At 44.2% G+C, this 12017-nt stretch overlaps 1 protein-coding gene across 1 annotated transcript in view; it reads right to left on the bottom strand.

The window, feature by feature from the left end:
• Positions 1 to 12017, bottom strand: part of dmxl2 (Dmx-like 2) — a 59737-nt gene that overhangs the window by 10573 nt on the left and 37147 nt on the right. Inside the window, exons 31-38 of the mRNA XM_056279244.1 lie at positions 6947 to 7149; positions 4589 to 4981; positions 4260 to 4442; positions 3353 to 3649; positions 2450 to 2641; positions 2171 to 2247; positions 1760 to 1890; positions 783 to 1028 (exon numbers count right to left, since the gene is read on the bottom strand). Coding sequence (XP_056135219.1) covers positions 783 to 1028; positions 1760 to 1890; positions 2171 to 2247; positions 2450 to 2641; positions 3353 to 3649; positions 4260 to 4442; positions 4589 to 4981; positions 6947 to 7149 — 1722 coding nt within the window. The remainder of the gene's footprint in view (positions 1 to 782; positions 1029 to 1759; positions 1891 to 2170; positions 2248 to 2449; positions 2642 to 3352; positions 3650 to 4259; positions 4443 to 4588; positions 4982 to 6946; positions 7150 to 12017) is intronic.

The raw sequence follows: 12017 nt of genomic DNA, 5'->3' as shown, positions 1-12017 counted from the left end.
TCACAAACACACACAACTATAGAAACACAGGCCACTGACGGCTATACAGAACATAGAATACAGGTGACCAGATCGCCAATGCACAGGGTAAGCTTTGTGTTTACATACTGTACATTCAGTTTTAGTTGTATGACAGAGAGGGGTAAGTCAAGCATCTGCAACAACAGAAATCCTCAGAGTTGACATGCACAGCAGTCCTGCAAATCAGCAATTCAATTCTGCAGATCAAAACCAGCACTGCAATCCACCAGCACTGTTACTCACAGCTGGTCTTGGTGCCTAGTACCCCAGTGCCCAACCCCTCTCCCCTTGGTTTTGGGGGAGGGGGTCTTTTAGGGGCCTGGGTGACAGCAGGGATGGGGGCAGGGGTTAGGGTGGGGCTGCTCTGATCAGGGCTTCTTGTCTCTTGAGCATCCTCTGGCCTGGCTGCTTGAAAATCAGCTGGTGCTGGGATACAGGGAAGAGGGCACACTCATACAGGAGACTACACACACATCAGTGGCAGCAGCAGCAGTTCAGCTAAGCAACTGCACTCAGCATGGGAAAGGGTGAATGTCTATCTAGTCAAATAGACAGACCTGGGGAGGTATGAGAGATGCCTCAGACAGGGGGAATACACAAGGTGTAGAACTGGCTGACAGATGAATGAGGGAGATGATGGGGAAAGGGTGAGTGCAAAGTAGGTGGTGACAGAGAGCACTGAGAGGGAGTGCAGGGGTGTGCAGACAGGAATGACAAAGCGAGAAAAGAAACAAAAGGATGGGACCGGAAAGAAAGTATACCTGGTGGGGCCTCAGGCCTCTTTGGCTTAATGATGACTTTGGCCCCTCCTCCGAAAATAGCGGCCCACATGCGGTTGTTGAGGGGGTGTGCTGCTAGGCGGAACAGCTCGTTGCTGCTGTGCATGCCCAGACCGTGGATGAGCAGGGACAGATAAACGGCCACCACCGCCTCACACAGCAACACGTTGAGCCTAGGCTGGTCCTCCTCTCTGGCCGAAGTCACCAGGGAGATCAGGGATGACACACCTGGCAGGTGGACACAGACACACAAATGCATGCACACACATGCGCACACACACATTGCAGTATTGTGACATACATTTTAACTTGAAATTCACAATAAAACTTCTGTAGATGGACAGCAAATGTGTCTTTATATGATATAGGGTCATTTAGCAGAGCATTAGAAAGATGATGTGATAAGTCTGCTTTTCTGTTTCTTCCCAGAGGCTGTGAAGCGCCTGTTCTAGAACACCATCTGCCCCTCTACATGAACAAAGACTGCCTGCATTGCTCACCCTCCCTCCTCTCCCATTCTCCTTTTACCACACTTTTGATGCTCAGACATGTGTCAAATGGCTTCCAGTAATGCGTATTTCATAAGGGCTTCAGAACATTGATCGAACTTATAAAGGTAAATTACAACACGGACAATCTTTTGTAGAATGAGTAACACAAATGCCTGTTAAATGAGAACCCAACCAAGCATAAAAGAGGACTATCCAGTGACAGGAGATGCAGTTGACTCAAAACCATCCCCTTTTTTCTCAGTCTCAGGCACTCTTGTTTTCTTGTTTTGCCTGCAGTGTGACTGCCTATGTAACAGAGGAAATGTCAACTTCAATTTTTTTTGCATATCACTTACCAATTTCCAGTCTTATAACTTAGAGGCTATGACTTAAGAGCTACATTCACACATGAAGCTTCATGTGGAGTGACAGAGCTGGTGCAGGCTGAGCTAGTTTGGGCTTTGTTACCTGGCCACTGTGCAGGAGCTGACGTGGGAGTGACATGCTCCTCAATACTCTCTGTACGGAGCCGTCTTCTCTCACTGAGCAACAGACCCTGGTAAACCATCCCTGTGAACTGGTTGGCTTCAGCTTGGCAGCTGCAATGCACCATGGGAAAGGAAATGGTTGGTCATGGGCATACAGTGCATTGCTCTTTATTGCAAATATTGGGAATAAAAGCCACAAATGTATCTAAGGAGTACAAATGTGGATCTTTATGGTTATTTCCTGTGTTTTTTTCTCCTTTCTTTCAGTCAGACACATAGAAATGATCGCAGTACTGGTTGGGACTGTAGCACTGCATTGCAGAGGCACACGGTGTAAATGTGTGTGAATGATAAAGTGGGAGGGTGAGCGAGGGAACGTGAGAGAGATTACCTGTAACTGTGGCTGTCACACAACGCTTGGTAGATGCAGGCAGACAGAGATGCTGCCAGAGTGTGCAAGGCATTTACCTAGGAGGAGGAAGACACATGCCTTACATTTAAATTATTCAGCATGGGCTTCAATTTAAATGCACCCTTTAATATGGCTGCAGGGGAGCTGCCAACTGAATGCTAAAAGGTTAGAATGAATGCAAGACGTTTTAACCCCCCCGCCCCCACCTTCTTCCCAAAAAAGAAAAACAAAAAGAAAGAACTTTATACAATGACTAACCCGATCATCCATAACGTCAGGGTGTGGAGGAGCCTCCATGTGGGTGATAGTGTGGAGGATGTCGTGGATGTGGTTGCTGAGGTGGAGGACAGGGTTGGCTATGACCGTCTTAGTTGGGGCAATACTGGCTGACAGCAGGGGCAGAGTGGTGGGCAGAGGCAGGGGAGACTTAAGTTGCTTCACTGTAATCTCCTATAGAGAGGAAATGCAGACATATTTTGTTTTTACTCAAGAAAAATGACTCTGCATTAGCACAGCTCCGAAATAAAGGTGATGCAGTTGTGTGTGTGTGTGTGTACGTGTGCATGTGAGTGCGCAAGACTAACCCAAAAATGAATCAAGAAAATAAAAACATCACGAAAACTGAAATAAAATAGAAACCGGTGTGAATATATATATAAAAGTGTGTGTGTGTGTGTATATATATATATATATATATATATGTGTGTGTGTGTGTGTGTGTGTGTGTGTATATATAAAAACAAATTATAATTTATAATTTTAAAGTATACCTTTGAACCTAACAGAAATACAATGCAAAAAGGTAAAATATTACTTTCAGTTCGAGACCTTTGATCCAAGCAAAACAGTCTGCATCAGACAGTTACATAGAAATTAGTGAAAATATTGATATTTAAAAGTGAAAAATATCTCTATGATATTACACCAAGTTTTATTAAGATTCTATTATGTCATTGGTAAAAACTATGACATTCTGAAGGCATACAACTGTAAATACATATACAAATACTGAGACAACCAGCATAACTAAAAAGCTGAAGCCATGGATATATTTAAAATTCAGAAAACTAAAAACAAGTTGCAGCTGGGGGGGGTGTCACAGTACTGCCTGGTGTTTGTACTGTATCCTTGGGTATGCGTGCGTGTGAGTGTGCACATGACCTGTTGGCTCTCCTGCAGCAGGAAGATGAGCTCCATGCGTACGGAGGTGACTCCTCCTCCTTTGGCGCCGTGCAGGCTGCAGTAGGAGAGGAAGACCCTCAGCAGGGCCTGATTCTTCCTCAACCATGCTTTCCGCCTCTCTGAATGCAGCTGCTTAGCCTGCAGACGCTGGCGCTCCATCTGGTGACGCTCGTAGGCCCCTGCCTCCGTTCGCTCCAGGGCCTCATCAGAGATGTCCAGAGATGTCCCGCGCTCCCCCCAGCGCTCTCCCTCATTACTCTCCTCTTTTCCATCCACCTACGCATTAAAAATACCATAGTAAATCAAGTTGGCAGTATAACTAAATGAAGACTTGTATGCAGATGTGTGTATACCTGCTGCAGCTTCTTACATTTTGTTTTTGTTTTGTTTTTTACTGACACTCCACACCAGTGAGGGCACATGAAGAATATCATATATCAAAATATAAAGTAAATCATCCATGATTGATCACTAATGAAGAACTGATATCCTCTAACGACCTAAGCAAGGCCTCCTTTCAAACAATGTATCTTTAAGGGCTGTCCATAAGATGTAAGCCTGGCAATCAACTGGAAAAGGTGATGGAGCCGATTGGCAATGCAACCAGTCATGTGATAGATTAGACCAATTGCAGACGATCATGCACAAGCGACAGATATGTTAAGAATTCCACTCAAAAGATCAGTTAGCACATCTTTGCACACTGCTGAGGCTGAAGCTCATGTGGCACTTTGGTTTCTCTTCAAGCCTTTCCTTATGTTAGTAAGAACTTGTTAAATTTGGTTTCTGCACTAAGTATATTGCTGCCCTAAATTGAAGAATCATTTAGTAATTCACTGCATAATAGACTGAAGGGTAGGGAATATAAAATGTTATCAGTAAGCACCTTGTAATTGCAAATTTTATGCATGGCACCAATCTCTTTCTCCAACCAGTTGTAGAGCTGGAAGCGGAGCTTTCCTCCGTCCACTTCATAGCCTGTGGCCAATGTGCGCAGCTCTGTCATTAGGATCTTCAGACAGGCACGGAACTTCAGCTGTTCTGCTATTACGTCCACCTCTGACTCACCCTGAGAGAATAGATTGTGAGCTAAATTACCTCAGTTTTTTTTTCTTCAGTAAAGTATAACAGCATAAAACAATAACAGCATAAAACGAGCTAGTTTTATGCATTTATGATTGTGTGTTTTTTCTAGCTACACTATGGCAATCGTACCTGAGAGTCCTCTCTCTGTAGCCTAGGGTGGCCGCTGTTGAACCCCTCCTCTGCTTTGGACTCAGTTTCTGATTTTTTCATAGTCAGACCTCCCTCATCATCCTCATCATCATCCTCCTTGTCATCTCCCCAGTCAAGCTGCAGCCCCTCGTTCTCCACCTTGACCATAGGCTGGCTCCAGTCTAGCCCTGCAGCACTATTGTTGGTTTCCCAGGCCTGGGTAGGGGAAGCTGGGGCACCCCAGTCCATGCTTCCCCGGGTACCATTTTCCACAGGTTTGCTGGAGCTCATGTTGGCCATGGATGAACCTTTACTGAGGGGGGAGGAGCCAGATTTCTTGGTTACCTTTGGGATCTTGGAAAGCACTTCAAGAGCCAGGACTGGGCAGCCCACCTGCAGGAGGTAATCAAGAGCATTGGCCAAGGGTTAAAAAAAAGGTTGATTTATATTTTAGTAGACTAAAAAAGGGCATAATTTGTTTTGAAATTTAGGGATGGACATCTGAAGTTATTTAGATGTACAATTAAACAAAATAAATTAGGGTAACTGGATGTTTGGGAAAAAAAGAAAAGTAAAAAGTGGTGTGATACAATTTCCCATGTTTTGTTGTTTAAATAGGAAAAATTAAATAAAAATCGATGAAAAAAACTGAAATAGCCAGAGGCTGAATACTGACACGAGCAAGGTACAGTATAATTAAGAAAGACATAGAAAACATCAGGAAAAGCAAGCACTTTGACTATGTACATATACATAGTATCTTAAATAGGAGAAGGGCTCTGTAATCACATACATTTTTACATACATAATTACATACAAATAAATACATTTAGGATAGAAGTTGCCTCTGGTAATAGCAGCAAGCCCACCTTTGCCAGTAGAGATGGGTGCAGAGGTGATTGGCAATCAAGCCAGGAAAGCCCTCTCCCCTATTACGAAAATTGTAAATGTCCCTTCACCTGTTTTGGATAATGGGTAGTTCTCCACCATAATAAGCCTTGACGTTTTTTTATCATCGATGAATCAATGTTGTACAAACCATATCTGCACAGTGTCTATCAACAGTAACAAACTCCTTAAAACAACCTCAAAGCATTAGGAGAAAGAAAACCAGAAATGAAATCAGAGAAGACATGGTCTGGGGGGCATTTATCAGTCCATATCAGGTTATCAGTTCCAGAGTTCATTTGGTTCTTTTGACATTCAGTTTTAAGATTCAACACTAAGATAAGAACTATACTATACGTATACCCGAGTAGAGGGCTTTATTTTTCTTATTTCTTTTCTTCAGCACCATGAAGTAATGAGATCATCCTATCAAACTATATAAGATTTGAGCAAAATCACAAAATCAACAGCACATTAATAGATCATGTTCTTTGTTGTATGAGTGTTTGATTTTTGATTTTTTTGATTTTGATATACTCTATTGATCCTCGAAGGGAAATTCTTCTATGCAGAGAAGGATGGGTTAAATGCAGTTAACCCATCCTAGCTGTGTAGCTAGAAGCAGTGGGCAGCTGCCGTGCAGCACCTGGGGACCAACTCCAGTTCGTCTTGACATGCCTTGCTCAAGGGCACAGGCAGCAGTACTAACCCTAACATGCATGTCTTTTTTTTTTTTTTTGATGGTAGGGCAAACTGTAGCACCCAGAGAAAACCCACCACAGATATGGGGAGAACATGCAAACGCCACACAGAGGACGACCTGGGATGACCCCCAAGGTTGGACAACCCCGGGGTTCGAACCCCGGACCTTCTCTTGCTGTAAGGCGACAGTGCTAACCACTGCACCACCGTGCCAAATACATTTCCACATACCACAAACATTTCCTCCCTTAGGTGTGAATGTGTGTGTCTGTCGGCTCTGTGATGGCCTGGCGGCCTGTCCAGGGTGTCTCCCCGCCTGCCACCCAGTGACTGCTGGGATAGGCTACAGCGTCCTGCGACCCAAATTCGGATAAGCGGCTTGGATAATGGATGGATGGATGGACATACATTTCCGATGAAATGTCAGTTAAACTTAGTACCATCCAAACAGTATAACCACTCTGTTTTTCGTTCCTCTGTTAAGCCTTGAGGACCAAGAGGTAAGAGGAACTGAGACCGCCTTATGTTCCCAAGACGTGAAACAACCAGACCAGAACACAAGCCATACACAAACCTCACTCAGAACACCTCCTGAGGAAGTTCAAGCTTGGTTCATTCCAGAGAGGTTTGAGTTTGTTAGGTGCATCCACATATACAAAAAAAATTGGTGAGTCATGGTCTATTTGAGAGGTTGAAACCTGCCAAATGTGAAAACACAAAAGTTACTCATATTTCCCTTCACTACCAGCAACTTTAAACCTGGCCCACCTTGAAGTGTGCATTGGCAGTGGTGAAGAAGAGTTTGCGCTCTATGAGGTTGATCTCATCTGCACTGCTCCTCTCAGCGGTGAGTCCCACAGTGGTTGCTGTGCCCTCTGGTGATGCGAAGTGGCGACGGATGATTAGGGGGTGTGTCCTCAAGTAGTTATAGAAACTGAACACCACAGGGTTACATGATTTCACCGTCATATCTAAGCAAAATGAAGAAAGTGGAAGCGAGGGAAAGGGAAATAAAGAGAGGGGGAGAAAAGGGAAAAAATAAAATTTACTCAAACGTCTTTTCCTTTGAACCTTTTGGCCCAATAATCGTCACTGATACAAATACAAAAACGAGTTGTTTTCAGTGGCACCCATTCAGTGACTGACATGTAAGGTTGGATTTTCCATCCATCCATTTTCCAAGCTGCTCATCCCAATTGGGGTCGCAGGATGCTGGACCCTATCCCAGCAGTAACTGAGCAGCAGGTGGGAAGACACCCTGGACAGGCCGCCAGTCCATCACAGAGCCGACACATTCACACCTAGGGACAATTTAGAATGGCCGATTCACCTGACCTATGTCTTTGGACTGTGGGAGGAAACGGGAGCACCTGGAGGAAACCCATGCAGACACAGGGAGAACATGCAAACTCCCCTTGGGATGAACCCCAAAGTTGGACAACCCTGGGTTCGAACCTAGGACCTTCTTGCTGTGAGGCAACCACGCTAACCACTGTGCAACTGTGCTGCCAGGGTTGGATTTTATTTATTCCAATTCCAGTTATCTAATATAAATCCCAATTCCTATCATAAATACTGAATAAGAAATGAAAATGTTCATAAGCAAAATCAATCATATCAGTATCATATTTGGGGTTTAGGACCTTGGTCATGGCGGCACAGTGGCGCAGTGGTTAGCATGCTTGCCTCACAACAAGAAGGTCTTGGTTTTGAGCCGCGAGGTAATCTATCATGAGGTAGACATGTGGTCAGGTGAATTTGCCGTACTAAATTGTCCCTAGGTATGAATGTGTGTGTGTCTGTGTGTGTGTGTGTTTGTGTATGCCAGCCCTGTGTGATGGCCTGGCGTCTTGTCCAGGGTGGCTCCCCGCGTGCCGCCCAGGGACTGCTCGGATAGGCTCCAGCATCTCTGCGACCCTGACAGCAGGATAAGCGGTTCAGATAATGGATGGATGGCTGGACCTCGGTCATTTCTTTAGATATACTTTATATCAATCCCCTTGGGGAAATTTATTTTCTGCATTTAACCCACCCTAGCTGGGTAGCTACAAGCAGTGGGCAGCTGCAGCACCCGGGGACCAACTCCAGTTCTTCTTTTCTTATTGCCTCAGTCAGGGACACAGACAGCAGTATTAACCCTAACATGCATGTCTTTTTGATGGTGGGAGGAAACCGGAGCACCCGGAGGAAACCCATGCAGACACAGGGGGAACATGCAAACTCCAAACAGAAAGGACCTGGGACAGCCTGGGGTTCAAACCCAGGACCTTCTTGCTGTGAGGCAACAGCGCTAACCAATGGGCCACCATGCTTGCAATATTACAAATCAAATGAGTACACCTAGATACTACTGCTTTTTAGAATTCTAGTTCTACTATCATAAATCATAATAACGCATATCCCAAAACAGGGAAGGGGATGATAACTTGAAAATATTAAACGTATGTGAGCAACGATGGAAGACATCTAGCTCAGCATCATGGAGTGTGTATTGCTGGAGAAACCTTACATGGTTTATCATCATTCCTGCACTTAAGAATCACCATAAAGTATAAACCATACATAAGTCTGACATGTGTCTGACATTCTTGTGTAAGAAGTCGCGTTGTTGTGAAGCGTCTAGTGTGTTGGTGTAGTGTTCTGTGCCTGTCACGTCTTGAACTGGAGAGCTGAGCGCATAAGTCTCTCCCTGCCAGTACATAACCTCTCCAACAGCAAGCCCTACGTAGTGCCTCCTCATGGTGACACAGGGTAACTGGGTACACCTTGGACCCTGGCTGAACTACAAGGGACTCGGAGGAGGTCTGGCCCCTAGATGTGTGGTACACAGGCCCACCGGTGCGTGGATATTCCCTGATGCCCACGAACCAGCCCCCAGCTATGAGTTAAATAGTACCACTGCCTAGTGGATACCTCGGGAGAGGAATAGGCTACGGGAGTAAACCCTTACAGAAAATCAACGTCTACAATGCTGTTTTTTGTTTTTCTTGCCCTTCTGTATCTGTTTAAGTCAGAGAGTACTGCTGGCATTGTGTGTGGCTGCCACTTCTCCATCTCACAACCCCCTTTCCCATCCACCCTTGTATGTCTGTGTTATGTTTATCTGTTGTCTTGTTTCACTGCCAATTATTGTAAAGTGACTTTGAGTGTTAGAAAAGTGCTATATAAGTTTGATTTTTATTTTTATTATTATTATTAAGTCTTCCAAATGTTGGAGGCATTGTGGATCTCAGAAAGCCAACCACTACAAACTATGCTGGAACTGTCCATTAATAAGTTTTTAGTGGCTAAAAGTTCACAAAGTAACGCAAAAAGTATATAAAGCAGATGTTCCATGTATATGGGAGGTCCTATATATGGGAGTCCAAACCTTGTAACTCAAAGATCCATTCATTATCCAAGCTGCTTATCCTACTTAGGGTCGCGGGGATGCTGGAGCCTATCCCAGCTGTCATTGGGTGGCAGGCGGGAGACAGCCTGGACAGGCCACCAGTCCATCACAGGGCTGACACATTCACACCTAGGGACAATTTGGTATGACCAATTCATCTGACTGAGGAAACCCATGCGGACATGGAGAGAACATGCAAACTCCACACAGAGGACGACCCGGGACGACTCCCAAGGTTGGACTACCAGGGGGTTCGAACCCAGGACCATCTTGATGTGAAGTGACCGCGCTAACCACTGTGCCATTATGCTGCCCCTAACTCAAAGATTAGGAAGAGAAATATGTATTTAAAATTTTGTATACAGCAAACAAAGCCATCACCAGAAAGAGGTAAAAGCCAGAAATGGAGAATAACTGCAGGATATGAATTATAAATAATACATGAATGATTATAGATAAATGTCCTGGAAATAACTGGTTATCAATCATGCATTTTGCCCACCTAAATGTGAGCAATTGTATGGTTGAAAAACAATGTAACCCTTCTAGAGATGCACTGATCAATCAGGCTGGTGACCGGAATCAGCCGATTTTCAGCTTGATCGGCCACTACCGGTGACCGGTCGGTCAGTCTCAGATATATCTAATTCTGTGCCAGTCAAATTTACACGCATGTAGTGCACAATGGTTCACATCATGCACACAACGGCACAGACAGTAACATCACAGCCACACACACGTCGCTGTAAAGTAAAACATGTTAGATAAAGTTGGATATACTGCATTCATTTTCAGCTGAATTTTATTTGTAAAAAAAGCTCTGTCCAGTTACCTGGAGCACTTTTTTATTTTGAGATTTGTTTGATAGAGTGAAAGAAGGTCCTGGTTCAGTTTTGGAGAAAATGTAAAAATTATTTCATAGTCAATGTTTTATTAAGAACATACACATGAAATTTCCATTAAAGATAAGTTACAAAAATGTTTTTGTATGCAGTCAATTATAATTCTTCGGAATAAAAAATCGGAATTGGCCAAAATCGGAATCGGCAGGTTCGACTTTTAAAAATGGGAACTGACCAAGAAAATTGCAATCGGTACATCACTAAACCCTTCCACCACACTTGTGATCTTGTCATCCCTTGGTTAAACCTATTCACTCTAGTTGCTTATCTTCACTCCAATAATTAATGGAGCCTCCCTACAAGATCTCTGGGTATTAACTGGAGGAGGGATCGTATTGCCTGTGAATTAAATTCTAAGGGAACAATGGAATACAAATATCATTTCCTCTTTCACCATATAAAATTTGGATGTCTGCTGTTTGTGGAAGGCGTTAATGTTACTAGCCCCATATGAATCTGGGGCACTATGATGTCCAAGAGTGGGAGAAACATTGAAAAAAGGGGATTTAGGTTTAAACCATGCTGCAGTTAGTGCTTCACCATGATTCAATGTTTCCTTACTTGCATGAAAATATCTCAATGTAATGAATGCAGTTTGCTGTATTGCAATTTTCTCAAGTGAAACTTGACTATACTTCAGATCTTTTGCTCAAGTCAGCACTGTCATAAACAGTCTACATGCTGTGTTGACACAACACAACCAGTAATGAATTTGTTAGGGCAGCAGGTCCTGCTGTAATGTTAAATACATTTCAGTTGTTGCAATTGTGACTGAAACTATGCATTCAGGATTCAATAAATGGCGTCGCAAATCATGTTTCTTGATAACTGATTCTTTTTTTGATTTATCCCCCTTTTTCTCTCCAATTGTATCCGGCCAATTACCCCACTCTTCAAAACCATCCCGGTCGCTGCTCCGCCCCCTCTGCCGATCCGGGGAGGGCTGCAGTCACCAGCCGCTTCTTTTCACCTTACAGTGAGGAGTTTCACCAGGAGGATGTAGCGCATCGAGGATAATGCTATTCCCCCCAGTTCACCCCCCCCCAACAGGCACTCCGACTGACCAGCGGAGGCGCTACTGCAGCGACCAGGACACATACCCACATCCAGCTTCTCACCCGCAGACACGGCCAATTGTGTCCGTAGGAATGCCAGAAGTAACACAGGGATTAGAACTGGCAATCCCCATGTTGGGAGGCAACGGAATAGAGCACTATGCTACCTGAACGTCCCCTTAATAACCGATTCTTGAAAATGTAGAACTGTTTCCAAGTGAGAATAATTTCTCAAGACCTGAACCTTATAAACCCTGTGTCTTTGCGTTAATATAACTGACCGAGGACTTCCGGTTTGGGGCACATGTGAGAGGAAGCATAACCTCAGGCTCTCCCACTAATTTCTTTCAATTCTTACTTTGTTCACCATCCCAGATAGTCTTGAAGTAGAGTTGTGAACGGCTAACTGTCCTTTAACACTCCAGCACGATGCCGAAACAAAATAAATTATCAAAACAAGACGAACCAGACGACATGCCTGCAGGTAGTGG

This window comes from Lampris incognitus, chromosome 4, assembly GCF_029633865.1.
Source record: "Lampris incognitus isolate fLamInc1 chromosome 4, fLamInc1.hap2, whole genome shotgun sequence".
Classification (NCBI taxonomy): Eukaryota; Metazoa; Chordata; class Actinopteri; order Lampriformes; family Lampridae; genus Lampris; species Lampris incognitus.
The sequence above is the reverse complement of the archived record's forward strand: the minus strand, read 5'-3'. Positions and strand labels throughout refer to the sequence as shown.